The sequence below is a fragment of the Mus caroli genome, chromosome 4 (assembly GCF_900094665.2).
Source record: "Mus caroli chromosome 4, CAROLI_EIJ_v1.1, whole genome shotgun sequence".
Classification (NCBI taxonomy): Eukaryota; Metazoa; Chordata; class Mammalia; order Rodentia; family Muridae; genus Mus; species Mus caroli.
This window is the reverse complement of record NC_034573.1, coordinates 42,070,951-42,097,693: the sequence shown is the minus strand read 5'-3', so window position 1 is coordinate 42,097,693 and position 26,743 is coordinate 42,070,951. Positions and strand designations below refer to the sequence as shown.

Genomic DNA, 26,743 nt, shown 5'->3' with positions numbered 1-26,743 from the left:
CACACAGTGGCTGTTCTGTACCTGTTGTAGTCTCTGGGCGCCTAGTAGATTAGCTAATTGCTGATTCCCCTGTGGCTTGCACTCAAAGGTTCTAAATACTTCGAAGTCACAACAGTTAGGATGTCTTGGTCTGGAATTTGACACCAGTCCAGCACAATTTTGTTTTTAAGTAGCGGTTTGAAATGAAGGAGAAGACCAAATGGAATGATGCAAACATCCCCCTGGGAATAGGAGCTGCAGCTACCTGCTTTCAGCATCCACTTCCCCCAAACCAGCGCTCATGAATCAACATCAGTTCTGCTTCTAGTATTTGCTCAGAACGCAGCAGAGCATGCAGTTTTGGCCAGGGTGCTATGCAGGGACAAGCCCTGCTGGGCTCACTGTTCATGCTTCCTGCACTGGTAAGAGCAGTCCCTGCCTGCCTGCCTGCCTGCCTGGGGTATGCTCTTTACTTTGACAGAGCTCAGCAAGGAAAAAACTCAGCAGGCCCAGCTTGCCTGACTGCAGACCCTTTGGGATTCACCTGCAGTCATTCTTGTCCAAGCCCCAGAATTCTGAAGCCAAACTGAATACAACCTGAGCCCAGTAACTGGTGGGTTGGCACCCGATGATATGGGTGTGTTCCTATGAATGAATCATGTATGTTCCTCTGAACATGTCAAATTTAAACAAACAGGCCAAGGCTTCCACATGGTCTGCCCAGCCTAGCTATTTAAACCTGGAAGTCAAAGAGCTGGATCCCCAGCTATGCCTCCTTTCAGGCCCTACAATCTCTGGACAAGATAGGTTTGGGGTCACTAAAGAAAACCCCAAGGTATTTTTTCATTGATTATTCCATTCAAACATAGATCAAATACAGAAAGGATTTCTAAAACAAGCTTTTCTCCCTGTTTCTGCTAATGTGTAATTCCAGTGTATCAGCATGTACTTGGTCCATCAGAATCTGGCTTTAGCATTAGTCAGAGATGGAGTACCATTTTCCTAGACAGCCAGTCCAGGATGGCGATTTCTACAAAGGCCCTAGAAGGAGGATTGGGAGCTGCACCCAACAGCAAACGGATATGATTTTAACCCAAACAGCCTGCACACTGCAGTCAGCAGCAACTGTGGGGGTCAGGTTTCAGCAGTGGCCCAGGCCTATAAGTTATTCAAGTAGAGAAAAGCACTCTGAAAAATTAGTCACATGATGTTTTAATAGCAGAATGGAGCTGAATATGCATCACCCTTTCAGCCCTCAATAAACATGTGAACCATCCGAAGGAAATGCAATCCCTTCCCACCTCCCTTACTATGTTATTTTTCTCCTGGCCTTTAAATCACTATGGATGATAGATGTGATCATTATATGAGCCAAATTATGTGTACACATAGTCTTGGGGGTTTGCACTTTAACGAGTGTCATTTTAGAGCTGGAGAGATGACTATGCATACGATCGTGAAGAACTTATATAAAACTCTCACAGGCCTGATGGGCCACCCGTAATCCTAACCTGCAAAGGTGGAGACGAGGGATTCCTGAAGCAGGCAGGCTAGCTGGACTAGCTGGCTCCAGGTTTATGAGAGAGAAAAGACCCTGTCTCAATATGTGTGGAAGACAATAATGGAGGAAGACTGCAGACATTAACCTCTCAACTCCACCAGACACATGTATGTTCACCCCCCTCACACCCAAATGTATTCGACCACAAGTACACACCACACACACATACATATGGCAATAAGTAAAATAAGATTTAAATGACATTTTAAAAGTTGGTAATGAAAAAAGATTGGTGATGAATGTATTTTTCTCCCAACTTTTTTTTTTTTAATTTGTCTTTGCCCCTCTCTCAGAAAAACTAAAACAATGTTTGGTGTCACTTCAGGCCATGTTTCCAGTACCTCCTTTTCTTATTCACTGGCATGTGAGCTCTATGAGGGCAGAGTTTTATCAGATCTGCCATCCATGTGCCCCCTGCCCTATATATTTGTTAAGTGAACAGAGTGCTTCCTGGAAATTCTATAGCTCATCCTTTCTCATCCCTATGATAAACTGGGGCATTCAAAGTAAAGTTGAATTGGCATTATTAAACCGTATTGGTGGCTCTCTAACTTTACAATGACAAATAATCATCGGAGGCTCTTGTTAAAATAAAGATTCTTTCTGGCCTCCTTTTTTTCTAGCCTGATTCAGTCGGTCTGGGTGTGACTCTGGGGGACCTGCATGTTAAAGCAAACACTGCCATTTTTTGTTGGTGAGGCAGCCTGGGTGCCACACTCAGGGAGAAGCTGGCCTGGAGGCAATCTGGGTACCACACTCAGAGAGATGCTGGCCTGGAGGCAATCTGGGTACCACACTCAATGGCGGAACCATATGTAGCAGATGTAATGATGGGAGGACTAAGGAATAAGAGCACCAGAAAGGATCACAGCAATGGCTTCCTCCAATCTCTTCACCAGTCAAACTGAGGGTCCTGATGGAAGGAACTGTCTTGCCACCCAGGGAATTAACTAGGAAACGTCTCCCCCCTCCAAAAAAAAAAGCTTCCTGAAACCATTCTTCGCAGCCTCCATGCTGTGGTCTCTGTACGTCTAGCATGTGCTGGCCATGTTGAGTCTTAGAGGCTATCTCATTAGCATTGAAGTGGCATTTGCTGGTGGTCTGGTTTGATGTGAGCCATAGTTCTCGTAGCTGTAGTCTGTGACTGCACTAAGTGGCACAGATTACCAGAAAACATCCTAGCGTGCTGAAAATACTTGGAATGACCAACTAATGAGGACATTAAGTATATTTCCTCATTAGTAATTATGCAGGCACCGAAGCCAAGCCCGGTATCTATATATACTTGTATTGCTAAATTAAAAGCAACTGTGGGGCAGGGAATAGCAGCACCGCGGGTAGAAACAAATCAAATGTGACATGTTTTGACTGCACTGATGTACAATGATCTGAGCTCATTTTTGAGGGAGAGAAGTTTGGCCCACAGGAGAAGTGAAGGTTCCAGAGCCAGGAATGCGTCACGGAGTTCAGGAGCGCTCATCCTGGCCTCTTAAAACATTCACTCCCTCTGTGACTTGGAACAAAACCCTTCCTTTTTCCACATTCGGGGAGAAAGGGGATCGCTCAGTTTCTACCTTTAAGGCACATATTCTGCTACACAGAGACTAAAAGGCACTGCCTGGCCGACACTGTCTTCTTTCTCTAGTGACCTGGTCATTAGGGGAAGCAGTTAATAGGTTTATTGGCCAAATCAACTGTTAGGCTTACATTTGACAGGGCAACTTGTCTAACATAGATTAAACTATGAATGCATACTAAAATGTTAATATCAGTAATTGAGAGTGGGGTCGGGCAGCTGCTAATGCACAGTGTTTCCTTGTATTTACTTCTAAAGGAATTGATTAAAAAGGATATAGTGTTACCATTTAATATTATACCATAAACATGATGATGAGGTATAAATACATATTACTATTATTGTATGTTTCCATGTAGGTTGTTATTAACTAGCAGGGATAGTATGATGGCATGGAACCCCTGAGTGATGGTTCGTACCTCTCTCAGCCCTGCCACCAGCCTTAGACCACAGCATCGCCCCTGCTGAGCCTTCATGTATTCCTCTGAAAACACAGGGGTTGCTTTCGATGCTCTCAAGGTCATCCGCGCTATGATTCTATAGTTACAAAATCTTAAGGGGGACGGTACTAGACAAGATTAGTTTCAGGCAATGACAATCTTTTAAATAGACTGACACCATACTTTCTGTGGCACAGAGATGAGGGCTTACATGAAAATGTTTAAGATGGGGTCTGGCTCAAAGTAGCCCTTTTGTTTTGTTCATTTAGAGAAGATCCCCTCCCTTATTTATTTATCTGTGTATGCGTGGAAGGGCATCCAGTGCGGTGCTGTACGGTTTGGTTCTCTCCATTTATCATGGAGGTTCTGGGGATTGAACTCAGGCCCTCACTGTTGACAGCAAAAGCATTTGCTCGCTGAGCCATCTTGCCTGTTTCATTAATTGTGTGTTCTAAGTATGTGTCTGTATATGTGCATGTGATGCCCTGACATGCACATGTGTGTATGCATGTGTGGGTGGAGACCAGAGGTCAACATCTGGTGACTTTTTTTTTTTGTCAGTTCTCCACCTTTAAATCTTTCTAATTAGTTGAAAAATATTAATTCTTTGAAAATGTCATATTGTCAGTGCATTGTGTTAGTCAGTGTTCTGTTGCTGTGAAGAGACACCATTACTAAGGCAACTCATCAAAGGAAGCTTTTAATTGGGGGTTTGCAATGACATGCTTCCTCCAATAAGGCCCGCTTGTTACATGAACAAGGCCACACCTTCTAATCCTTCTCAAACAGGGCCACTCCCTGGTGACTAAACATTCAAACGATATGAGCTTATCAGGGCATTCTTTTTTTTTTTTTTTTTTTTTTTAATCAGGGCATTCTTATTCAAACCACCACGTGCATACAAGATATTTTGATCATATTTGCCCCCAACTCCTCTCCCTAATCCACTTTATTTTTAAGAAAGGGTCTTACACTGAACCTGGAGCTCACCATTGGTTAGAACATAATACCCCAGGGGATCCTGGGATCCTGCCACCTCACCAGCTCTGGAATTTCAAGAGTTTGCTGCTATGCCTGGGTTTTTATAGGGATGTTGGGGATTTGAAGTCAGGTCCTCACGCTGATGTGGCCTGCACTTACTTAGACATCTCGTCAGCAGCTATTCTAATATTTTGATAGGTAACAAAGTCAATAGTCGTGTGTGTGTGTGTGTGTGTGTGTGTGTTTATATATTTATTCTTGCATAGTTCTGCATTTAAGGACTTACATTAAGGAACCAAAAAGTCAACCTCAGCATGCTAAACTCTTCATTAAGAGTTGGAAGAGACTCCATGTCTTGCAGACAACCTTTCCCCTCTGTGGAGAATCCTGTCATGGGCTGTCCTTGACTAATACTTGCTTTGTTGACCTCACTCTGAGGGCAGTAGCTGTGGACCAGACAACTTGTCCTTAAGGCAGGCTAGAAAGCATCCTCCTCCTCCCTGCCATCTTCCTTCTCTAGATTGCCAGGGGAAACAGAAGTATTCCTTTTCTTTTTGATACAGAGGAAAGAGAGTGACCTAATTTCTACAAACCCCCTTCCTAAGTGTCTTCTCCCCTGCCTTCCTCCACCCATCTCTCACAAGTTTCCAGAGAGTGTATCTACATTCTCTTTAAATCTGGTCTTGGATTGGACTCAGTCTTTGACGTGATATCTGAAAGGACAGTGTCCATGGGACCATATGGAATTAGATTCTGGTCGCGTGCTTCCACTACCACAGCAGGTGATTTAGCACCTCCCCCTTCCATATACACACACTTTGTTGGAACAAACTGACTGTCTGTGGAATAAACTCCTGAATGAACCACTGACAAGCCAAGGCTCTCCCCTTAAAAAAAAATCTAAATGTTGAGCTTCACATTTATTTTTGCTAACTTTCTCCGCGATGGTTTCAGCCCTTCCTGTTCCAACCTGTCGAGCTCACTCTGAATGTTGATACTGACATCCATCATATTAGCGATCCCTCCCAGCTTTCTGTCAGCTGCAAATGTGATCAGCATGCTCCTGTGTCTTCTTCCAAGTTTTTTTTTTTGATGAAAGCTAACTGTGTTTTTTTAAAAAAGTCTTTTTAATTTAGTTGATTCTGGTCCAATTTTTGATAATTTTTGTAAAGCTATCTAAATGCAGGAGAACCCAAGCGATGAAGTTCAACCTGATTCCAAAAACAATGCAATTAAAATAAATACGCTTTGCAAAATTGAGCTAGGCCTCAAAGGTAGCATCGTCACGACTCAGACTTTGGCATGGGCAATCTGCTATTTGGGGCAAAGCTAACAATTAAACTGGATAAATGTTTGTTGATGAGGGTGATGACTCCAGACTAAGAGACTGAATGGTGCGGAGACAAGCAAACACACTGGATTGATTTTTTTCAATGTAGAGACATTTCCCAGCTGGGACAGCTCAAAGTACTAGGGAGACATTGCCACTGCATGAAAATGAGGCCATAGACACTGATAATTAGATAGTTTGGGGACACACGATCATGGGGGGAGGCAAGTTTGCTCGACTGACCATCAGAAGTAATGGCAAATGCTCTGAGATGATGACAGATTGTGTGCTATAATCTTAGCCAAGACAGTTACTATAAGCTTCATGACTGCAGATGGATTGCAGAGGAAGGGGTGGGATGCTTTGGGGAGGAGAATCTTCATGCCCCAAAACATCTATGGCTCCCACCCTCACTGCAACTAGAGAGTCAGTGAAGCGTGACTCCTAATCTGACCTCTGACAGTTGTTTTATGCCTGACCTTGGGCTACTCAATTCTTTCACTTATCTCTGTTTTGATTTTCTTATTGGGCCATAGGGATAATAATACCCGTATTAATGGTGTTGCTACATGGTACCTGGCTGCACAGTGCCTATACTCGGTAGCACATTTGATGAATGTCCAGAGTGAAAAGATTGATCGAGGTAATGATATACTGGACCCCATGCTAAAGTTTTGACAAATGCCATCTTATTTAATCTTCACAAACAATCCCAGGAAGCAGATAATATTATCAAATAAAAAAGATGAAGAAATTGAGGCATTAGACACAACAGTTTCTCAAGGTCACCCAGCTAGTAAATGCTGGCATTGGGATTTTCATCTAGACTTGCCTGTTTTCAAAGCCTGAACCCTTAGTCAGTAAACTATTTTGTTGTACGATTTGAGACTTGACTTTCATCAAGAGATGCTACTTACAATCAGAATAAGAGTCCTCAACCTTTGGTGCTAAGGATCTACCATGCCACTTATAGGGAGTCTTGTGATCAGGTGTAGGGAGGGCCTAGAACGAAGGCAGGGAGGGGGGCAAGAGGATCTCTGTGGGGACACCCAGCGTTTCCGTCAACACTGCAACCCAAAAGGAGGCAGCATAGCAAAGGTAAACTGTTCTTTGCCAGGCATTCATCCAAATGTTGGAAATGCCGAATGAGCCATGGGGAAGGAAATCAGATCAGCCCGTGGGAGACCCCCGCACAGCCTCTCTTCAATTGTGTTTCCAAGCATGCTTGTTTTCAAGTGGATATAATGCATGCCCCTTGGAGCTCATAGCTGGTTCAAGGGTGCAATGAGACAGTGTAGCACAATGTTTAACAGGAAGAATTATTCAGTAGCTAGGATCATCTTTTTCTCCATCTTCCATCTGCAATAAGACTAGTTTACTAGAACTCTGCTATTCAAAACGCTATAAAAAACCGGCCTTATCATAATGTTTGTAACTTTTCTCAAAAAAAAAAAACCCTTCAATTGCCCTTCCCAGTGTCATTCAGATTTAGGGAAATTAACAGACTTCATACTGGTGATTATTATTATTTTTTAATGATGTCCTATGTGAAATTAAAATGTTGGTATGTTTTGGTTGACTGAAATAACAACACTGGTAATCATTTATGTTTTCCAAAAAAAATAGTTCTGTCATCCTTGTGTGACTGATGCTGGAAACTCTCCTCTGGGGTTAAATATGGTAATCATCTCCACTGCAGGGAGGAGAGAACCAGGAACAAGAGCCAGGTGACACAGGCAGGAAACAGAAACAGCAGTGCACCATCCCATTCCTCCTGATGCCTCTGGCACCAAGGCTAGGGCCTGTTCCTCCCCAGCGTCTAGCCCCCAAGCCCCCAACCCCCAAATAAGCAGCAAATTAATCAGTGAGGATGCAACTGGCTAGACTACTTATGGATGACTTGGAGCTAACCGAGAGAGTCTAATCACAATGTGAGAAATACAATAGGTTCCAATTTCTAAAGCATCAAGAAAGAACAGAAGAGAAACCCTACGAATTGCAGTTCACCTGTGTGTCTTTTCATTGGCACCACCGGGAATCTTGCAAGCTCGGGTGTGACAGGTGTAGCCCTGTCAGGATCACTTATTAAGCCATTTAGAGATTCAATAAGGCAAAAGCTATTTTGGTATAGTGAATGCACTTATTGCTAAATGAAATGAGAACTATAGGAACAGTAGAAAGCTGACTAGCACAGTGCCAGGCACAGTCATTTAACTAACTCTTGCTACCATTCTCATGAATGGAAAATCATAATGGTTCAAAAGCATTCATAGAACTTACTCTGGAATAATCAAGATCTCTGGGTGTTGCATCTGTTAAAGCTCGGACAAGGGCATTCATCATACAGATTGGAGGAGATGGCGGGGAGGGCTGCGAGGGCTCCTGTTGTAGTGGGCTCTTTGGCTTAGAAGGCAGACGACCTCTCCTCCCTTTCAGACTGTCTGTACGCACAACTGATGAGACACACAGAGAGGGGAAAAAAAACACTGTTTAAAGATCACACTTGGAATAGGCATAAATCATGAAGAGGAATCCAAACACATTAGAGTTTGGCAATGATGGATGAGGACACCCCACCCCCGCCCCCATTTCAGAGCAGTGTTAAGTTTGGAACAGCGCTCAACAGTGATGGACTGAGAGTCGACATAGTCGGGAAAGAGAAACGCTATTCCATACTCACGTTGGGTGACGAGGAGGCTCTGAAAATCTCCTTCTCAAATAGAACAATGGCTTTTTATAAAATTGATTTTTGAGAAATTAGAATAAGCAGTCCTCAGTGTGACTTTAGTGTACATGTAAATACCATTCAAAAAGAAAATGATTGAAAGAAAGAAACACTAGGAAATGCGCTGCCTCAATGTAAATATTATCAGGTTTCATGGTCTGAGGGTAAGTATTAGCAAACTGGATGAAAAATGCACGCTCTTACCTTCCTTAACCATCCCGACACTGAGACACTTCTGAAATCTGCAGTACTGACATCGGTTTCGGCGTCTCTTGTCCACTGGGCAGTTTTTATTTGCCAGGCAAACATATTTTGCATTTTTCTGTACCGTTCTCTGAGAAAATATAACACAGAGATAGTCAACTAATAGTTTCTGGAAAGAGGCAAGACCTGACAAGATGTATTTTAATTACAACGTGAAAAGCGACAGTGCAATTTGTATAATTAGATAAATTTAATTTCCTAACACGCTAGCCTGCAGGAAAAACAATTTTATTAGTGTTCCTGGCTGACAGTGAAAATCATCTTGGGTTGTTCTGAAGCGGGTCTCAGGAGGCACCCAACTCTGAATGATAAAATCATATCTGAAATTACCAGGTCAACATATCGTACCTTGGAGGATTAGATTATCTCCACTTTTAATATCCCCTTGGGAACAATTTTCTACTTGTTCTACTCCCCTGATTATCACTGACCTTATTAAAATAAAATCAGAACTATCTGGGCTGTACTATGTATGGTATCACTATTATACCAGACATTGCCAGACATCTCAATAACTGGTTTTGTTACTCAATAGAGGTGAAGCCATACAGAATAAAATCTGAGTTTGTCTTGTTAAAATATATAGGAAATAATGTTTTCATTCTAAAACATATAAGAAATCATGCATGTGATTGTACTACTTAGTTTGTTTTATCTTTAGAGGATGCATATAATAAACTGTCCATTTCTGACTTTGAAAAGTACTTTCTTAAAGTTGGGTAGAAAAATCACTGTCATATCCAGGAACGAAAAACCCAAAGCCAAGTAAGAATAAGAGAAGGAAAGAAATAGGAAAGCCATATATACACCTCAGGATTTCATAAATGACTATTATTTCAGACACCAAAAAGAACCACATTATTAAAGGCACACCATAAAACTTGATGCTGGAGATAAAAATAACATCACGTATTTTTGAATCACATAGAATTTTGAAATATCACATGGGGCAATAATTAAACATCTCCTATGCTCCACATGTAAAATAATGCTTAAAAAGTCATAAAAACCTTTGTGCAAATGGTTACATTTTTTTTCACATAGAATGAAGTGTTCCAAAAGAACCAGAATCTACAGCATTACACCCAGAGAAGAACACTGGAATGTATTTGGGAAGTCTGGGCTATGGGTTTTTTTTTAATATTTTTTATTATGTATTTTCCTCAATTACATTTCCAATGCTATCCCAAAAGTCCCCCATAGCCTCCCCCCCCATGGGCTATGTTTTAAAAGAAGTTTAGGTAAGCTATGCTTAGTGATGTATTTTGGGTTCAAAAATTCTAGTTTTACTTTTGGCTTTTATTCTCTACTCTTCTTATTTCCCAGGGATTCAGTTTTACCCTGCCATGTGTTCATTTCACCTAACGGAATGAATGGTTATACACATGACAAGGCCAACCTATGTCAAGTCTAAGGCACAGCTGCACAGGGCTGAGTTTTCAGCACCTCCATGCTCAGCAGTCTGCACTGATAGCAGCCTTTGAATGAAGCTCTCTTTCAGAGAACATGCCCATGCTTTCTAGCATCCTTTCCTGCCATTATCCCCAAGGCACTGTGCCGATGGATGCAAGCGCCTGTGGCATTCTGCTGCAGGTGTACATTTCCCCAATAGTCCGAAGCCGGCCTCCACACGTGTGTGTGTGTGTGTGTGTGCGCACAGTGTAAGGACAGAGAGATCGGTACAGTTCAGTCTCCCAATTCCCATCATTAACTGCACTTCATGTCACATTTTTAAAGAATTCAATTCAATGGTAGAAAGCCACTGGGTAAATCCAGTTCTAGTTCCTTTAATTGACAGATCTGTGGGGTGGTCCTACCCTGGCCTGCCCCCACCCTTCCAAATATAGATCTGTTTTCAGGGGAATGCTGAAGAAAAGGGAAGTGTTGGAGAAAGGTTCCGGTGAGTTTCTAGATGTTAACACTCCCATGGGGGTGCTAAGTTCTCAATGTTTGGGGATGGTTCTGCTGTGGAGTCTTCATTCATCTCTTCCTGGAATGTCTTTCTTTTCTCCCTTCCTGCTGACTGTTTATCACCCTTCAGCATTTCCACTGAAATGTTATAAAATCCAAACAAACCCGCTAAAGGGATGTAGTTATATGGGAAACACCCCCCACCCCGTCGAGTAACGGGGAGGGGGAGAAAGGAAGAAAAAGGGGAGGCTAACCCAGGCTTGGAGACCAGCTCAGAGGTAAAGCACCTGTCCAGATTCAGCCCCTAACACTGAAGGGAAAACACAAAGGTAACCTAAATGGCTTATTTAAAAGGAAGGTGTGCCCTTAAAGCATCACAAACTTGTGTATCTGTGGGGCCTTGCACATGGCAGCACCTTTACCCAAGCATCCTTCCGTTAACCTGGAGAATTCAGTGAGTGATGTGATAGCCATTGTCATGTGACAACCGGATGCCTGTCGGTTTGTATATCTAACCACAAATGTGTGCATGGTCATAAATACCAAGTCTTCATTCCATACCTATTGTTTTGTGACTTAAAGACTAGGGCACACTCTTGTATGTTGATATCTTATTTAGTATGGCCTTTTCTTTGTGTTTGATCTGCTGGTTGGGGAGCTAAGATCTAGAAAGAAGGCCTATGTCCTATGTTATAAATGGATAGGTGTCAAGTTAGGATTCCTATTTGAATCTTCCAGCCCCGATTCCGGCTCATAAATAAACATTCTTTCTGCTTCCCAAATTCTCGTCACCCAATCAGCATCCCCCTTCACCTATGTTATTCATGTGAGTCTGTTTGTGCCTGAAGTATCAGTAGGTTAGGGTGTAAAGAGTGACACAGAAATGTCTGGAACCATCTGAGACTCAGTGACAATGGAAAGAACAGCAAAAGAGTAAGAAGGCTGAACCCCCCTCCCCGCTGCACCCCCACACACATATTGGGGCGGGGGGGGAAGACTATTGAACTCCAGAGTCAAGAGAAGCCAGCTGTCCCTTATCCCATATGCAAGCCACGTTGTTCCACAAGCCTGACTATAGGATACTTCTCCAGGGTTCAGTTTCTTTGCTAATATGGGGAGGCCGATGATTCTCTAATTTCTCCACTGTGTCTATGAGAGAATGATCATCGTGGGCACTGTGTGCACAGATGTAGGGAGGTAAGCGTTCCTAGAGGACAGGGTAGATTGGTAAGGCCCGAGTTCTACCTTCTACCCTTCCATGGACTAAGCTGTCCCAAGCTGCCTTTAGCCAGCTACCTTCCCCCTCTGTTCTGCTACCACAGAGCATCTTGGGAGCACACAGATTATGAGTTGACCTCCTGTCTCCACCTCACTCTCTGAGTGTGAGTTCTGTGGCAATTGACTGACCTCTCTGAACCTCCATTTTCTCCTCTAAGACACAATGATAATTAAGATCTAGTTTCAAAGCACACTGAATCAAAAACAGCCAGTGAATGACCAAAATTCAATCTTAAGTCTCGAAGCTCTTCCTGTGAAGACTGAGACACTAATGCCCAGGTCTGCCATGCATGCGGGTGCTATTTTCTCACACTCTGGGTGGACAGAGAAGGGATGATGATGTTTGGGTGGTGTGGAAGTTTAGATACTTTTGAAAATCTGCAGAAACTTCTTTTCAGAAACAACAACAACAACAAGAACAACCACCTAAGGAAATGTCAGGTTAGGAGGTCGATGCAGGCCCTTCAAGAGCATGGACAGCTTATGCAGGAACTTCGAGTTTAAAAACCCTGGGAAAGAGGGGTCTGAAGTTCTAGGCCTAGGAATGCATGGTGTGTGGGATTATAGCTTTCACATCGGCAAGGGCAAGGACTCCAGCTTACACCCACTTAGATGCCTCAGCAAGGGGTCTGACTGCTGAGTGGAGCAAGTACCTGAAGGAGGCATGCTCTCTCTCACCTTGAAGAAGCCCTTGCAGCCCTCGCAGGTGCGGACTCCGTAGTGCTGGCAGGCAGCATTGTCGCCGCACACAGCACATGTGCCTTCGCCGGATGATGAGCTCCTATTGGGTGGCGATGGGAGGCTGGGGCTCTCTCCCAGAAGGCTGGATGCGGTAGGGGAGGCTGTGAGGCCCAGCGGAGGGAAGGTCAGCGTGGCCGTCCTCTTGGCCAGCGGGAGCCCGTATGGGTGGCCCTCGAGCGCAGCAGCTTGGCTGCCCGCTGCGGCCGCGGCTCCCAGGGGCAGACTGAGCGCAGCTGCGGCCGTGGGGTCATAGCCGAGGTGGTGGCCGCCGGCTGGACTGGGCGCGGGAGGGTGTGGCGGTGAGGGCTTGAAGAAGATCGGGAAGCGCGCAGCAGCGGCCATGGGGGGCACCGCCTTCATCTGCGGGTCCAGCAGCGGTCCCGGAGCGATGCAGCCAGGCGCAGAGGGCAGCTCGTCGTCCCACAGCGCCCCCGCCTGCGGGGGGAAGCCTGGAGTGGTCGGCGTAGACGGCGGAGACTGCTTGAAGTACATGGAGGTGCTGGGCAGTACCTCGTCCTCCGGGCCGGAGGGAGGAGGAATGGATGGCTGCTGCTGCTGGTGGTGGTGGTGATGATGGTGATGGTGATGGTGGTGGTGGTAGCCATGCTCGCGACCCTCTTCCATCTTGATCAAAGGCCGAGGCCCAGAAGGCGGCATTTGGTACAGGCAGGAGGGCTTGAGTTCGCAGCTGCTGGGGTAGCCCTCCATGAAGGTACTGAAGCTGGGCAGGGATGTCGTGGCGGTGGCCATGATCCCCGTGCTACCGAGGTCCATGGTCAGCTTGGCGTAGTCGGGGTTCATGATTTCTGTGGTGTATTCCGAGCCATAAGTCTGCGTGGCATAAGTGGACCCCGGAGGTGAAGGGCTATATTGGGCTTGCACGCAGGGCATATCTGCAGGGACAGAGAAAAGGGCTCAGAAGCCAGTCGACACTCCATCTGCAGCTGGATCCACTGCTCTTGAATCAGGAAACAAGAAAGTGGTATCCTCTCCCACCTGCTGGCAAAGACTGAATGCTCCTAGCATACTTTCTTCCTGGCTGGGAAGACAGCTGAGTTCCTGACTGTCGAAGGGGCCCCAGGGGCAATAAAAATGGACTCCCTGGGGATGGCTACACCCATCTTCCCTCCCTTGCTCTGCTCATCAAATCTGGATATAGATGCTTTTCCTCATAAGCCCAGGTCATTTTAAAAAATTAGTTTAAGTCCCAAGCAGCAACAACAACCCAAAAATTATTGGAGTGGTCTCCCTAGCCATAGGGAAAGGAAGGAAATGTCTTGTTAATTAATTTGGAGAGGAGGCCATTGGTGCCCCCAAGACATACATATGTTGATTGGTAAACCCATGAGTTAGTGAAAAAAAAAAAAAGATGTCCTGTGTGGTACAAGGGAGGCAGTGACATGCTAACATTTGATGAGTGCCAGCTAAGGCTGCCCACACAAGTTGTGGTCGCTGTTCCCCACCCACTCCTCCAAACAGGATTAGCAGCCTGCACAAACTGGACCCCTACTGATGACTTCAGCCAGCTTAAGTGGTGAAGTGGGCATGTAGGCCCAGGAAATGGACTGGGGGAGTCGATGCCATCTGCAAAGAAAAAGATCAGCTGTAACAGCACACCCACCAAACCTGCTCTCTCCTATATACTGTGTGTGCGGATGCATAGATGTATATAAACTTCCCAATTCTGACTATAGGATATTCTGACCTAGTAAGATTAGAGCCGTTTTATAACAACAGCTAACCGCTCTTCTAACAGGCACATTAGTCTAGGTATTTTCTCATGAAGGGGGTGGGGAGAAGAGAAGAGAAGAGAAGAGAAGAGAAGAGAAGAGAAGAGAAGAGAAGAGAAGAGAAGAGAAGAGAAGAGAGAAATTTCAAAAAAGATGAAGTCTCTCTGCCAGTTTGCCTAGGCTGGACCCCCAAGCAGATGGTATAGGGGTGCTTGCTATAACCACAGAGGCTGAAGGTGAGAAGGCCCTGAGAGTCACTGTCTCTTGTGGATGACTTTTCTAATAATTTTCCTTTTTTATGGCTAAGTCAAAGTGGTAACATGGGGGAGTTTCTGGTGGTTGGTTTTTCCGAGGCAAACCCAGGTGCTTCACTTCTTCTTGGAGGGTGTGGTGTGAAGGTGTGACTAGCAGAAAAGTGGGTGCTTCACATTTCCCTTGACATCTTTCTCTTACCCACATTTCCAAAGCTGATTGAGTCATGCGTGTATGGGATGAGATCTTGACATGAAAAAAGGTGCTGAGGGCCTGTTGGAAGAAGCAGCATTGAGGAGTGGCCAGTTCATGCCTGCCTTCTCCAGTGAGGCCTCCTGAGCTAGCTTGGAGTTAAAGGATTAAATGGAGTTTGGTGTCTAGTTCTTAGGAGGGAATAGAAGCTGTTTAAAAGAAGGGGCACACAGCCTGGCCTTTTCATTTCCCTCCCTTGCATCTCTAAAGAATCCCTCGGAATCACCTGCCATTCTGTCCTCTTCCCTATTGCTCTTTGTCTTTCTGAAGTCTCCAGCAGGAGAGTGACTCTATCTGTGTATCTTTGGTGCCTACCCAGGCCCACCTCTTCTTCTACCTTTACCAAATTTGTAAAGAGGTCCTGTAAACCAAATCTGAGGCCTTTACACTTACTTCTGTTTGTAGCTCACATGGGTTTCCCTTGCCTCTGAGCCTCCATCATCCAAACTCCTGCCTCACAAATTGTTTGGGTTTTAGATCAATAAAACTGTTCCCTATCTCCCCAAGTGATCCCTTAAATGAATATATTGAGTATAAAAGGACAAAAACAAAGCCATTAAAAACAGCATATCCTGATCTCTTGGAATATATGCTTTTCTTCTTAGGAAACATACTTTTGAGAAATGCTTCGTATAATTTCTCTGCTCTGCTTGGTAGTAGCATAGGGTGCGGTATACAGCGGAGCTTCGTGCCAAGAAGCCACCTGTGCTGTGAAATGTAGGGCCAGGAGCCCTACATGCTGGTACTGGGCAGGTTGACCAGACTGCCCGCTGGTTGTTGGTTTCTCCACCCATTTCCCTTGCTCGGGAGGAATAAGGGTTTCAGACCTACCTGGAGGGTATCTTGCGCGCTGAATGGTGGGGCTGGGGGTCTCTCCAGCGGAGGCTGAGAGTGTAGGAGGCGGGGACGTCGGGATAGGTGAAGCAGCAGCCGCTGTGCTGGCCCGCTCTGCTGAGGATCCAGGCTCAGCGCCCGGGCTTGTCGGGCTGCGCTCTCCCGCAGTGGGCTCTGCAGGCACCGAGAGAGGGAACAGAGATTGCGGTAAGATTAAGCTAGGTCCTCTTTCCCAGGGCTGGGTGAATGGGGTGGGGGTGGGGGACCTGTAGAAACACTAGATAATTACAAAGAATTGTCATAAGGTTAAGTGAAAGTGCTTAGGGCTCACGGAGCCACTGGGCAAGAAGCATCACACCGTCGTAGGAAGCTAAGGGAAGGTTGCTGGCACCCAGTAAGCCCTTTCTTTTGTGGTACACGATCTGATGCTAAAATCCCCCCATGGTCGTCGCCAAGAAATTGATCTTTTCTACACCCACTGTTGGTTCCCAGCTTGCGAAGTCAGGAAGACCGAAGTAAGGGGGGCACTTGAGGAACGAATAGAGAAGTCCGAATAAGGGGGTGGTGGTGGCGTCAGGGAGTATGCTGAAGAAAATAGCCGTTTTTCAACTCCGACGGCCTCCAAGTCTCAAACACAAATTTTACACGCCGCATAGGAAATGCACAAGGTCCGGAACGAATGCATGAATGCCCGGAGGAATTAAGAAAGTCTGCGCTTTTCATTCTAAATGCTAATGGAGCTTCCCTTCTATTAGTCGCGAGTTTCGAGGGCCAGGGGTCAAGCAAACAAAAGGGCACAGAGGAAAGGCCTGTGCTGGGAGCCGTGCGCTCCGGCAGACAGGTTTGGCTGCCGCTACGACGGACCGAGGGAGGTCCCCTGCACTCAGCGGGCGGTGTCCCCGAGGGTGGGCGGCTTCAAGGCTCAGGGCCACCCGGTGGCTCAGAGGGGGTACATTCCGGAGGGCGCCCAGAGCGGCTCCCAGGCGAAAGTCCCGGTGCACAGCCTAGTGAAACTTTGTAGTTGGAAGCGCAGCTTGACTGGCAGGGAGGAGGGCTCCAGCTGCCCCTAACTTCGGCTTATAGCGCCCCCCTTTGTTCGGGGTGGGCACACCTCAAAGGTTAGAAACGTGCCCCCTCCCCCTTGGAGGGGAACCCAACCCCCAAACTAACCAAAAGATCTCTGGTGAACGCTGGGGCCAAGGGTGGGGTAAGTTTCATCTCCTGCCACTCCGGCGCCCAGAGTTTGCTTGTAGAGAGAAAGAGACTCGGGTTCCCCAGGTCTAGGAAATTCTCGATGGCCAGGAAATGGGGGATTCCCTTGCCATCCCCAACCAAGGTACCCCGACGGAAACCTTGCGCTCGCTGAAGCGTTGGCACGAGTGGATCTTTCCACAGCTGTAGCATGTGCTTCTCATCCTCCCCCTCTCGCATCTTCAAAGGGGGGGGGTTCTCCAGCAACCCCACCCCCTATTCTATGGGTTTCCTATGCCCACTCTCTCTGGGAGCCTTTCAAGAGTAGTCTTTCTCTAAGGGGCGGCCTCTGAACTCGGTTGGGCGGGGGTCGCGCCTCCCCAGGGAAGGGGTTCCTCTTAGAGGCCGGCACACCGCCCATCGTCCAGCCCAGCCCAGCACCCCATCGCCCCCCCATCCCCATCGGCCGGTTACCTAGGTAAAGCCTCTGCGCCTGGAAACACGTTCTGTCGCTCGGGCTCGTGGCCGCTGGGGCCGGGAGCACAGAGCCTCGGGGTTGTAAATTAGGAAGAAATAACTACCTCTGTCAAAGCCCCTTTCTTTCTCCGGGGCAGACGAAGGGAACACCCCCGTGTTCCTCTCCCCGTGGTGAAGTGTGTGGAGGAAACCGTGAAACACACCATTGTGACCCGGGCTCCTCCGCGGAGTTTCCAATCGGGGAGCGGGGGCGGAGGTTGGGCGGGGGCACGAGAGGTGGAGGAGAGACCGGCAGAAAGGGAAAGACAGAGATTCTCAGAAAGGCGGAGGGAGCTGAGGCAAGCCCCGGGGGAGAATTTCTGTGAGCGAATGCTGGGTCCGGGATTTGGGGGTGGGTGGGGGTGCCTGTGGAGGGAGGGAGTGATGCCACCCCCCCCCCAACCCCCGGCAGTCTTTGGCGTTCGCGTTATGTGTATCTTGCTGGGTTAAAACAACTCCAATAAAGTAATTTCATTCATTGTGTTCAGTATGCGCGTTGGGCAGCTTTTCTTTCTCCAACTTGGTTCTATAAGAAACATTTCCCGATTGTTGGAAAAGGAGCTCCAGAATTGGAACAGCGGAGGAATGGCTGAACCGAACCCTGTAACCTCTCTCCCAGCCCTCCCAGGCCCCAGGATAAGCAGCTCCAGAGCACTATTGACCACAGTCCCCGCGGCTCTTCCCTCGGGAGAACCTGGGCACATAAACAAAAGGCCAGCTCCAAGAACGTTCTTGGAAATCAAGGGACCAATGATCATGAGCTCCCGCATGACTGCCGGAAGCCTCCAACAGGTTCGAGAGGTGCCTTTGAAAGCCAGTCACCGCCGGCTGCGCTCTGCTGCTCGGCTCCCCCTTTCACCATCGAGAACTTTCCTTTCTACTAAGAAGAAAACACTCGGAGCAACTTCTCCGAAAGCTCATTGAAAAGTAACACAAGCCTTTCCCACACCAGTCAAGGCCTGGAGAAGAGGGACGCCGTCCCCACGCGTGTCGGGGCGCGAGAGTCGGCAATTACACCCGATTACCTCCGTGGGGAAAAGTGTAAACCAGCAAGTCGGCGACGCCAGGCAGACGTGCCTAGTGGAGCCCGGGGCTCATTTCAATACAATAAGCCGCATTCCTACAATTACACCCTCTTTGCTGAGCTCCTCCAGAGTCTCTGCAAACTCCGGCCGCTGCTGCCCAGGCACTGGCCCTCCTAAGCTTTCTCCCAGACAACCAGCTCCGTTTCACCATTAGACACATTAACTCGGACCCACCAGAGTCCCTATTTCCAATTCCACTTAAAAGGCAGGAAAATTACTGCCGTTCATCACCGGGGCTCCAACTCTCTGCCGCAGCGGCAGCCGCTGCCGCCGCCGCCGCCGCCGAGAGCATCATTACCATGACAACTAGAGCCGAAATACCCTGAATTACGACGCTGGAGCAGCTACAGCACAAATCCAGGTCCTCCTCTTTGTTAGAGGCTTTTAGCCTCTTTGGGTGGGGAGAGGAATCTCACAAGCTCCAGAGTCCCTGAGGGCCAGCTACAAGGGAAAAGTTTCAGATTGGAACCCACCGGTCGCTGGGCGAGCAAAGCCTGATGAAAGGGGAGGCAGCGGGAGGGGGGGCACCCCATATTAAAAGTTGTCAATTTCAGGAGCGACACTTCCCAGCGCGCCAACTTTTAAGCAAGTCCCCACATTAACTGGGCATATCGTACGTACTTGGGTGCTGTGGCGGTTCCGTCTTTAGAGCGAGTTTCTAGAGAGCGACCCCGAAATCTGGATTGGGGGAGAGTCACAGCTGCTGTCCCGGAAGGGCTGCGGTGCACAAACCCAGCGGCTCCCAGAGGCGGTGAGCGGCTGGCGGGGGATGCTGCGATCCCAACTCATGGGAGAGCGCCGCCGAGAGGTTCCGCAGGCGTCCAGTCTCCGGCTGCGACCAGGGGGTAGGATGTCGCCACGTTTCCCACCTCCACGGACACTGCGGGCTCTGTCAGCGTTGCAAAGTGAGCCCTGGAGGGGCGTCCGGCTGCGGCGCGGCGCGGCGCGACTCCGGCGAGGGAGCCGGGCGAGAGGGGTGTGAGCGCGCGGGAGAGAGTGGAGTGTGTGTGCGGAGCGTGTGAGCGCGCGTGTGTCTGTGTGTGCAAGTGAAGGAGCGGGTGTGAGCGTGTCTGTGTATGGGGAGCGGAGGAGGAGCAGGCGCTGGAGGGGTGGGGGGCGGGAGGCAGGAGACTCGGCTCTCCCGGCTGTGCGTTCGCTCGCTCTCTCGGCACGTCATTTATGCCACAGGAGCCCTAGCAGCCTCTCCATAGAGTGCCTGGAATGCGAGACGTCAATGTGACGCCATGGGACGCTACGTCACCCTCCTCCTCCCTCCCCTGGCCCAGCCGGTTCCGCGTGTGCGAGGGTGTGTGTGTGTGTGTGTGTGTGTGTGTGTGTGCGCGCGCGTGCGCGTTCTCCGGCCATTCTCACGGCCGCACAATGGAAACCACGGGGAGCTGCGGACCCCAGCCCCCAGGCTTCTCAGATTCGCGCGGCCAACCCCTCTGCACCAGAGCCGCTTGCCAGGGCGCCGGTCTACCAGAGGGTGCCGCAGCCCGCCCGCGGGTCAGGCGGGACCGCCCAGCTGTCAGGCTCCGGGTGGAGCAGAGTTGGAGGAGTGCTGCTGGCTCGCCTCCGAGGCTGCCCCGAGGCATCTAGCCAGGTCCAGGGGGTAAGAGAGAGGACAGCTCTTCCGAAAGGGAAGGCTACGCCAGCCAGCTTCTCCGAGTGACCTGGCAGTCGCAGCCGAAGGAGTCTGGCACCAGCCCGAAGACTCCCAGAGGTGCAGCTGTGCTTCCCTCATGCAATGGTTCTAAGGCTGTTTACGTCCCTCTGGCCCTCTGCGCCTAGGCTAATTTGCCTCTTCCTCCTGTCATGCTGTTAGTGTTTCGCCCTAGGATGCAGACAGTTCCAGGGACAAGATTTTATTTCTTTTCACTTATGGTGTGAGGTTCTTGACTGGACACTTTATAATCCAAAGAAGTGCACATCCAGCCACGCGCGCGCTGCACGAGAAACTATATATAAAACAAACACACCACACGTGTTGAACAGCTGAATGAGTCTGACTGTTCCTCTACTTCTCCCCAGCACCGGGTCAGACATGGAACTCAACTCGCATTTGAGGGTTGTAGATGCCTCCCTTTCTATCTCTCAAATGAAATATTTCAAAATCAGTCAACAGGATTCATTAGGTTGTCTCTAGGGGATCTTAACTATGGTCTCCTGGGGCGGGGGGGGGGTAGGTACATTTGTCTTCCAAGTATATAGAAAGTCTGGGCGACTGTATAAGGGACAGCGATTTCTTCCTGGAAATAAATTTAAGGTGTCACTTTCTTGCTGAGAACAAAACAAAACAAACAAAACAAAACATGTTTGAGTTAAGAACTCTTAGTTCCCAAGGTTGCTGCTATCTGAAAGTAACCTCTCTCAGAATTTTTTTTTTTTTACGAAGATGTTAGAATGAAACAACACAGACAGACGCGGTCTCCAGCGGTCTGCTAGAATCTCAAGTGGCATTTTCTTTTGATCTGCCCCAACAATTGAGCGTGTGGGTGGCAAAGTTGGGGGGATAGGATCCCCTAGTCATAGCACATGTTTCAGAATCTAAGAAGGCTCGAACTAGGACCAGAAACTCGAAAACCAAAACAACACGTGCATAGTGTGCCTCTCTGTCTACGCCTCCACTTTCACTTTAGCAGGCTGGTGTGCTTAAGACCGTGAGAGGACTCTCCGAAAGTTGTCCCAGTCCAGAGGAACCGAGCCCCCTTGCTGCGGGTGCGTTCCCATCCTAGCCCAGAAGGAAGGAGGGCGCTCCTACATCGAATCCATTCAAAGGCTGGGGGTTGGGGGAGCAGGACCTGGAGCCGCGCGGCGCTGACGCACGCGAGGCGCGTGATTGACGCAGGCGATGTTTCTAAATTGGGCGGTTGGCCGGGCCCAGGCGGCGGCGCGCGCGGCAGATAGCGGAGTAGATTCCCCTCGGTCACCCCCTCCCGTCTCCATTCAGCGCGGCGCGGCGTGGGGCGGGGCGGGGTGGGACGCGCGCGTCCGCGCCGGGATCCGGCGAACCAAATATAGACGGGTCCCAGCTATTTTTAGTGGGACGTCGGGCGCGCGCACGCGCGCGCCGCGCTAAAGGGCGCCCCGACTCTGCCCGCAGAGCGGACTGCCGAGTCGCCATCTTGTACTCGGCTCGACCCTGTCTGATGCCCGGCAACGTGGGGCCGAGGGTCGGGGGCTGGAAGGGAGGCGCGGGCGCGAGCGAGGCGCGCTGCCTGGGGTGCGCGCGCCCTGAAGGCCGAGCGCGATCCTCCCCCATCGCCCGGGCTCTGCAAGCCTCTGGGCCAGGTCCCGCCACCGAGCCTGCCCGACCGGCCCCGACTCGCGAGGGGGCGGAGCTGCCTGCGGCCACCACTTCCTGAGAGCCGGGGATACCCATCCCGGACGTCACGGAGGAGTCGAGGCGGCGGTGGCGGCCCGGGGCTCAGCCTGCACTTGCATCATGGGTGCAGCAGCAGCTGCCACGATCCTTTGTGCCTTTTTCCCCCTATTGAGTAACTGCTTTGTTAACTGAAAATACCATGACGGACCAGTGTGATCACCAGTTCCAGACCTCAAAGAAAGTGAAGCTGTCAGGCAAGAAGAGGGAGACTCCCCCAGCCGGCTGCGATGGTATCTGGTGGGTGGGTGTGTAGAGAAGCACTTGACAGTTTTCCACGTATTACTTCTTGCCTAACTCTTCACCCTTAAGAAGGTTTAAAAATAATTTTATTTCCATGCTGTAAAAATTTCATCTGTGTTCTGCACCCCACCCATTCTCCTTCACTTTAAAATCTCATGCAGAACTGGAATCACTCAATTCAGGAACCCTAAAATTAGGTACAATTTTTAGGAGACATGACATCTTTCCATGGAATTATAGAATACGTTCCATTTTCTAATTTAATATGTGAAAGGTCCTTGCTCACTCGGTTTATTATAAAGTCACTAACTTTGTTCATGTGAATTGGAGGGTTCCGGTGTCCTGAGTTGAGACAGAAGTAATTTACCGGATCTATGATAATGCCACTTATGTGTGTGGTGGTAACAAAAACCCAGGTATCATGGACACTCCTGGATTGAAGGAGGATCTTCTCCGACTCTTAGCACTTAGGACTCTATATAAACAGTGCTTTTTATTTCTGGGTAGTAGTACTGGAGGGGAAACACTTATCCTAGTTTACCTTAAAAAATAAATTTCACCCTTAGCTAGCTGGGAATCTCCAGGAGCAGATTTGGTCTTTGGGTGGGTGTGCATTTGGGGACCGATCCTGGCTACTTTTACATTACTTTCTTCTTGTGCTTTATTTTATATCCTTCCAGTCCTAAGGGTCACTCAGGTCACCTGCCTTAGTTCCTTAATGCTCAGTCAGGGTGAGCTAGTCTGCTGTTCCTAGCTGGGGCTGCTCAGAGTGGAGAGCTGGATTCACCCTGGGAGAGTTTGCAGTGGTTATTGATAACTGACAAGTTTTTGAAACTCAGAAGAAAAGTCATGAAAGCAGAGCCAGGTCTGGGCACCCTCCTCTGCTCCATCAAAGGTCCCTAACGAAGGCAGCTCTTTCCATGAGCCAGACAGACTTTTTAAAGTATATGTTCATAGCTATTCTTTTCTGCACTTTAAAGGCCAGACTTACTACAAATAGAAAACAATATTCTGTGAGGCCTATGCAATGATTTAATTTTAATTTTTAGAAATCTATATTACTTTTTTGGTTACAATATTCTTAAGTGAAATTCAGTACTGGATACAGCTATATCTCCTGTTTTCAGATACCAAATTGAATAAGTGCCTTAATCGGTGGCATAATGAAGACATCCCAGGTTTGGGCCTTTCTCTAGAAAAAAAGGACTTTCATGTATGTTCTAGCTTGTAATGTTAAGAAAGTAATTTCTGCTTTTCCAACAGCAGTCTGTTAGAAACTATACAGTAATTACTATAGGGTTGTAAGATAACTTTCATTTATTTTATTTTGATGTGGATTTGTAATGCTAATCTGCATGAAAAAAAGAAAGATATATTTCTCTCGAAAATAAAATAAGAAGAGATTTGAGGAAATTTTGTATGTCCAATATAAAACAATTATTTTTAACAAAGTAGGATTAAAAACAACTGTCTAAAAAGAATGCCGTGTAATCTTGTTGATTTTACTAGTGTGTAAAGAATGGTTACTATTAAAAGTAAGGAAGGGTGAAAAAGAAATATAATCCAAGAGCCGGTGAGATGGCTCAGTGGGTAAGAACACTTGGTATGCAAGCATGAGGAGCAGGGTTTGAATCCCCAGAATCTATGTTAAAAGCCATGCATGGCTCTGTGTCTGTAACTCAGCTTTGGGAGACAGGAGACATATTGATCCTGGGAGATTATTAGCTAGCCTCTTTAGCCAAACCAGCTTGAAACTCTGCTTCTATGAGACCCTGTGTCAGGAGAATAAGGTGGAGGGCTACAGAGGGAGTTGTATGCCCATTTCTGATTTCCACATGTATGTGCACCCACGCATGTTCATGCACCATATACACACCTACATGCATTGCATACACACACACACACACACACACACACACACACACACACACAGAAATTGCAAGGAAAAGTTGTCATCTAATGAAAATAAGTTTTGAATTTTAAGTCTGTATTTTCTAAAACCAGGGCAGAGGTTCTATACTAAACACATGCATGCACACACACAAACATGTATATATAAAATTTACTGACTTCAGCTGATACACACACACACACACACACACACACACACACACACACACCCCTTCAGTTGTACCTGGCCCCAGAATCAAGGACCATTGTAAACTTTCAAATCAATTTATCTTTGTCAGATTAGTCTTCCTAAAATACACCTTTTGTTTTGTTACCTATGGCCTCAAAAGGCTTCAGCAGCTGGATTTTGTCTCCCCAAAGACAAAGGTCTGTTATTTCCAGACTCTTCCTGTCTATCTGAACTGTTATCCTCTCCCTCCCTCCCTCCCTCCCCCTCCCTCCCTCCCTCCTCCTCCCTCCCTCCCTCTCCTCCTTCCCCACTTGTTGGAAGCTTACCTCCTGTCTAAGATGAGCTTATGAAGAACCAGCTTGTGTTTTTTGTCTTTCGTGATGCTCTCCTTCTGCTTTCTAACTAGCTTTTGTCCATAGCTTACAATCCCACCAGGCCACAGGCATCAGACCCCTGCCTCACATCCCTGAGAATTCTGTGGGACCCAAGAGTGTTCACAGATCATAAGTAGCCCTAAAATGTGCCCTATCTAACTTGGATGCAGACAGATGGCTGCCAGAGTAATTTGTATGACAGGTATACGGGAAGGGCATTTTTGGCATGGATGGATAAAGTTGAGGTCACTAGCGCTGTTTGCTTTACCTGAACTTTTCATATTCCTGACTGAACAGAGCTTGTCAAGGTGCCCGCCAGAAGCACAGACAGCTGCGTGGTGATACAAGGAAGTGACAGTTTGGCTTGTTGCGTAGGAAGCTTTGCTGTGATCTTTTCTTTTCTTTCCTGGCAGACTTTTGGTTTGACTCTTCCTCTGTTCTGAGTTCTTTCCTCCCTGTTTGGTAGTTTCTCTTAGGCCACTTTCAACTCTGAACTGTGGATGCTTTAGGCTCGCAAGTGTTACTGTCTTTCTGGGGAAAACTACTTGAATACTTAGAAAACTGGGAACTATGACATCTATGTTCAGTCAGTTGGATGCAGAACATTCTTGAGTTTCTTATCATTTCAGACGTTGAAATAGACTTGTATGCCACTCTGTTATGTGGGGAGACGAAGTGGGCAAAGATTTGGGGATTAGGATTTGTTAGAAGCTCATGTAACTCAAACTGGCAAATTTTACTTTAACAAAGAGAAAAGCTAGGCAACAACGCAGGGAAGATTTCTGGCTTTATAGAACATTTTGTAAAATGTAAAAACCTGAGATGGAAAGACTGTTTTGTGGCATAAGGGCTAATAATATTCTACAGTGTCATCAATGGCTTCCTATCCACCTGCAATGCTAATGGCCAGGATAGGCTTGTAATCTCATTTAAAAGATTATTTGATTCTTAGTCCTGTTCTTCCTCGTCCCTGGTAGGTGGAAGGCTGCAGTCATTTAAGAGGGAAGGTTTACTGCTTGTGTATAACAAGCCAGTTTTGGTTTTACCTGGCTGCTCAATTTGTGCCCATTATCCCAGCTGTGAAAAAAATACTGCCACACATGTTTGCTTCCATTTCTCCAAAAGTGTGAGGCCGTGTGGCCCAGAGGCAGGGACGGGCCTTGGCTACTGTGAAGCCACTGAACCTTGGTACATTAATCTTTTAGGGGCCTAAATGCCAGGATCTGTAAATGGCAGTGTTGAGTCCCCTTTCTGATCTCATAGGTCCTAAAGGTGAATGCTTTTCTTGAACCACTTAAATTCTGTGAATCACCAGCCAGCCTTGCCCCAGTCTCCTGAGTTCTCACGGTGGTCAGGAGGCTCATTAAGTCTTCTGTGGGGCACCTTTGCTTTTGGTAGTACTGCTACATTGGTAGTAGTATTTTATTAAATTGCTTTGGCTTGCATGGTAATGAACTCTGAACTCCAGCCATCAAGTGAGTGGGATCTCAGTGGTCTGAGAGTTTGTACTGCCAGCACCAGAGCCCCGTCCCTGTCCGCAAGCTAGAAATGAGCAGAAGCCTGGATAGTCCAAAAGTCATTTTATATTTAGCCTTGGAATTTGTCTTTGAACATTCATCTGAATATGGATGAGTCACAAATTGACTTCATACAAATTAGCAAACTTTCTTGGAGCCGATTCTGTTGTTTGCTGCTCTTCATTCCTTCCTGATCCTTCCTGCATGCTAGGCACAAGTGGGTTCTCAAGAGTAGCAGCCGGGCCAGATCTGTCCTCTGGTTTTTTTCCTAGAGAAGGATGGTGCTGAGATGTGATGTAAAGTCTTTGCCTGACCTGTTGAATCTGAGTACAGAAAGTGGACTATAGAGGCAGGTCACTGAGCAGTTAGTTCCAAGAGCATATCGAGGGGACTGTAGAGATAGGTCACTGGGAAGATCCAAGAGCACATCGAGTGGACCATAGAGGCAGGTCACTGAGCAGTTCCAAGAGCATATCGAGGGGACTGTAGAGAAAGGTCACT

At 47.6% G+C, this 26,743-nt stretch overlaps 1 protein-coding gene across 2 annotated transcripts in view; it reads right to left on the bottom strand.

Moving 5' to 3' along the window:
* Positions 1–19,797, bottom strand: part of Nr4a3 (nuclear receptor subfamily 4 group A member 3) — a 38,296-nt gene extending 18,499 nt beyond the window's left edge. Inside the window, exons 1-5 of one of the 2 annotated variants that reach the window (XM_021160733.2) lie at positions 19,268–19,797; positions 15,852–16,028; positions 12,724–13,679; positions 8,797–8,926; positions 8,148–8,320 (exon numbers count right to left, since the gene is read on the bottom strand). In XM_021160733.2, the coding sequence (XP_021016392.1) occupies positions 8,148–8,320; positions 8,797–8,926; positions 12,724–13,677 (1,257 nt within the window). In that variant the 5' untranslated portion in view covers positions 13,678–13,679; positions 15,852–16,028; positions 19,268–19,797. Of the gene's footprint in view, positions 1–8,147; positions 8,321–8,796; positions 8,927–12,723; positions 13,680–15,851; positions 16,029–17,519; positions 17,579–19,267 lie in introns of those variants that run through there. The other variant, XM_029476458.1, reaches the window with a different exon arrangement.
* Between the last annotated feature and the right edge of the window lie 6,946 nt (positions 19,798–26,743).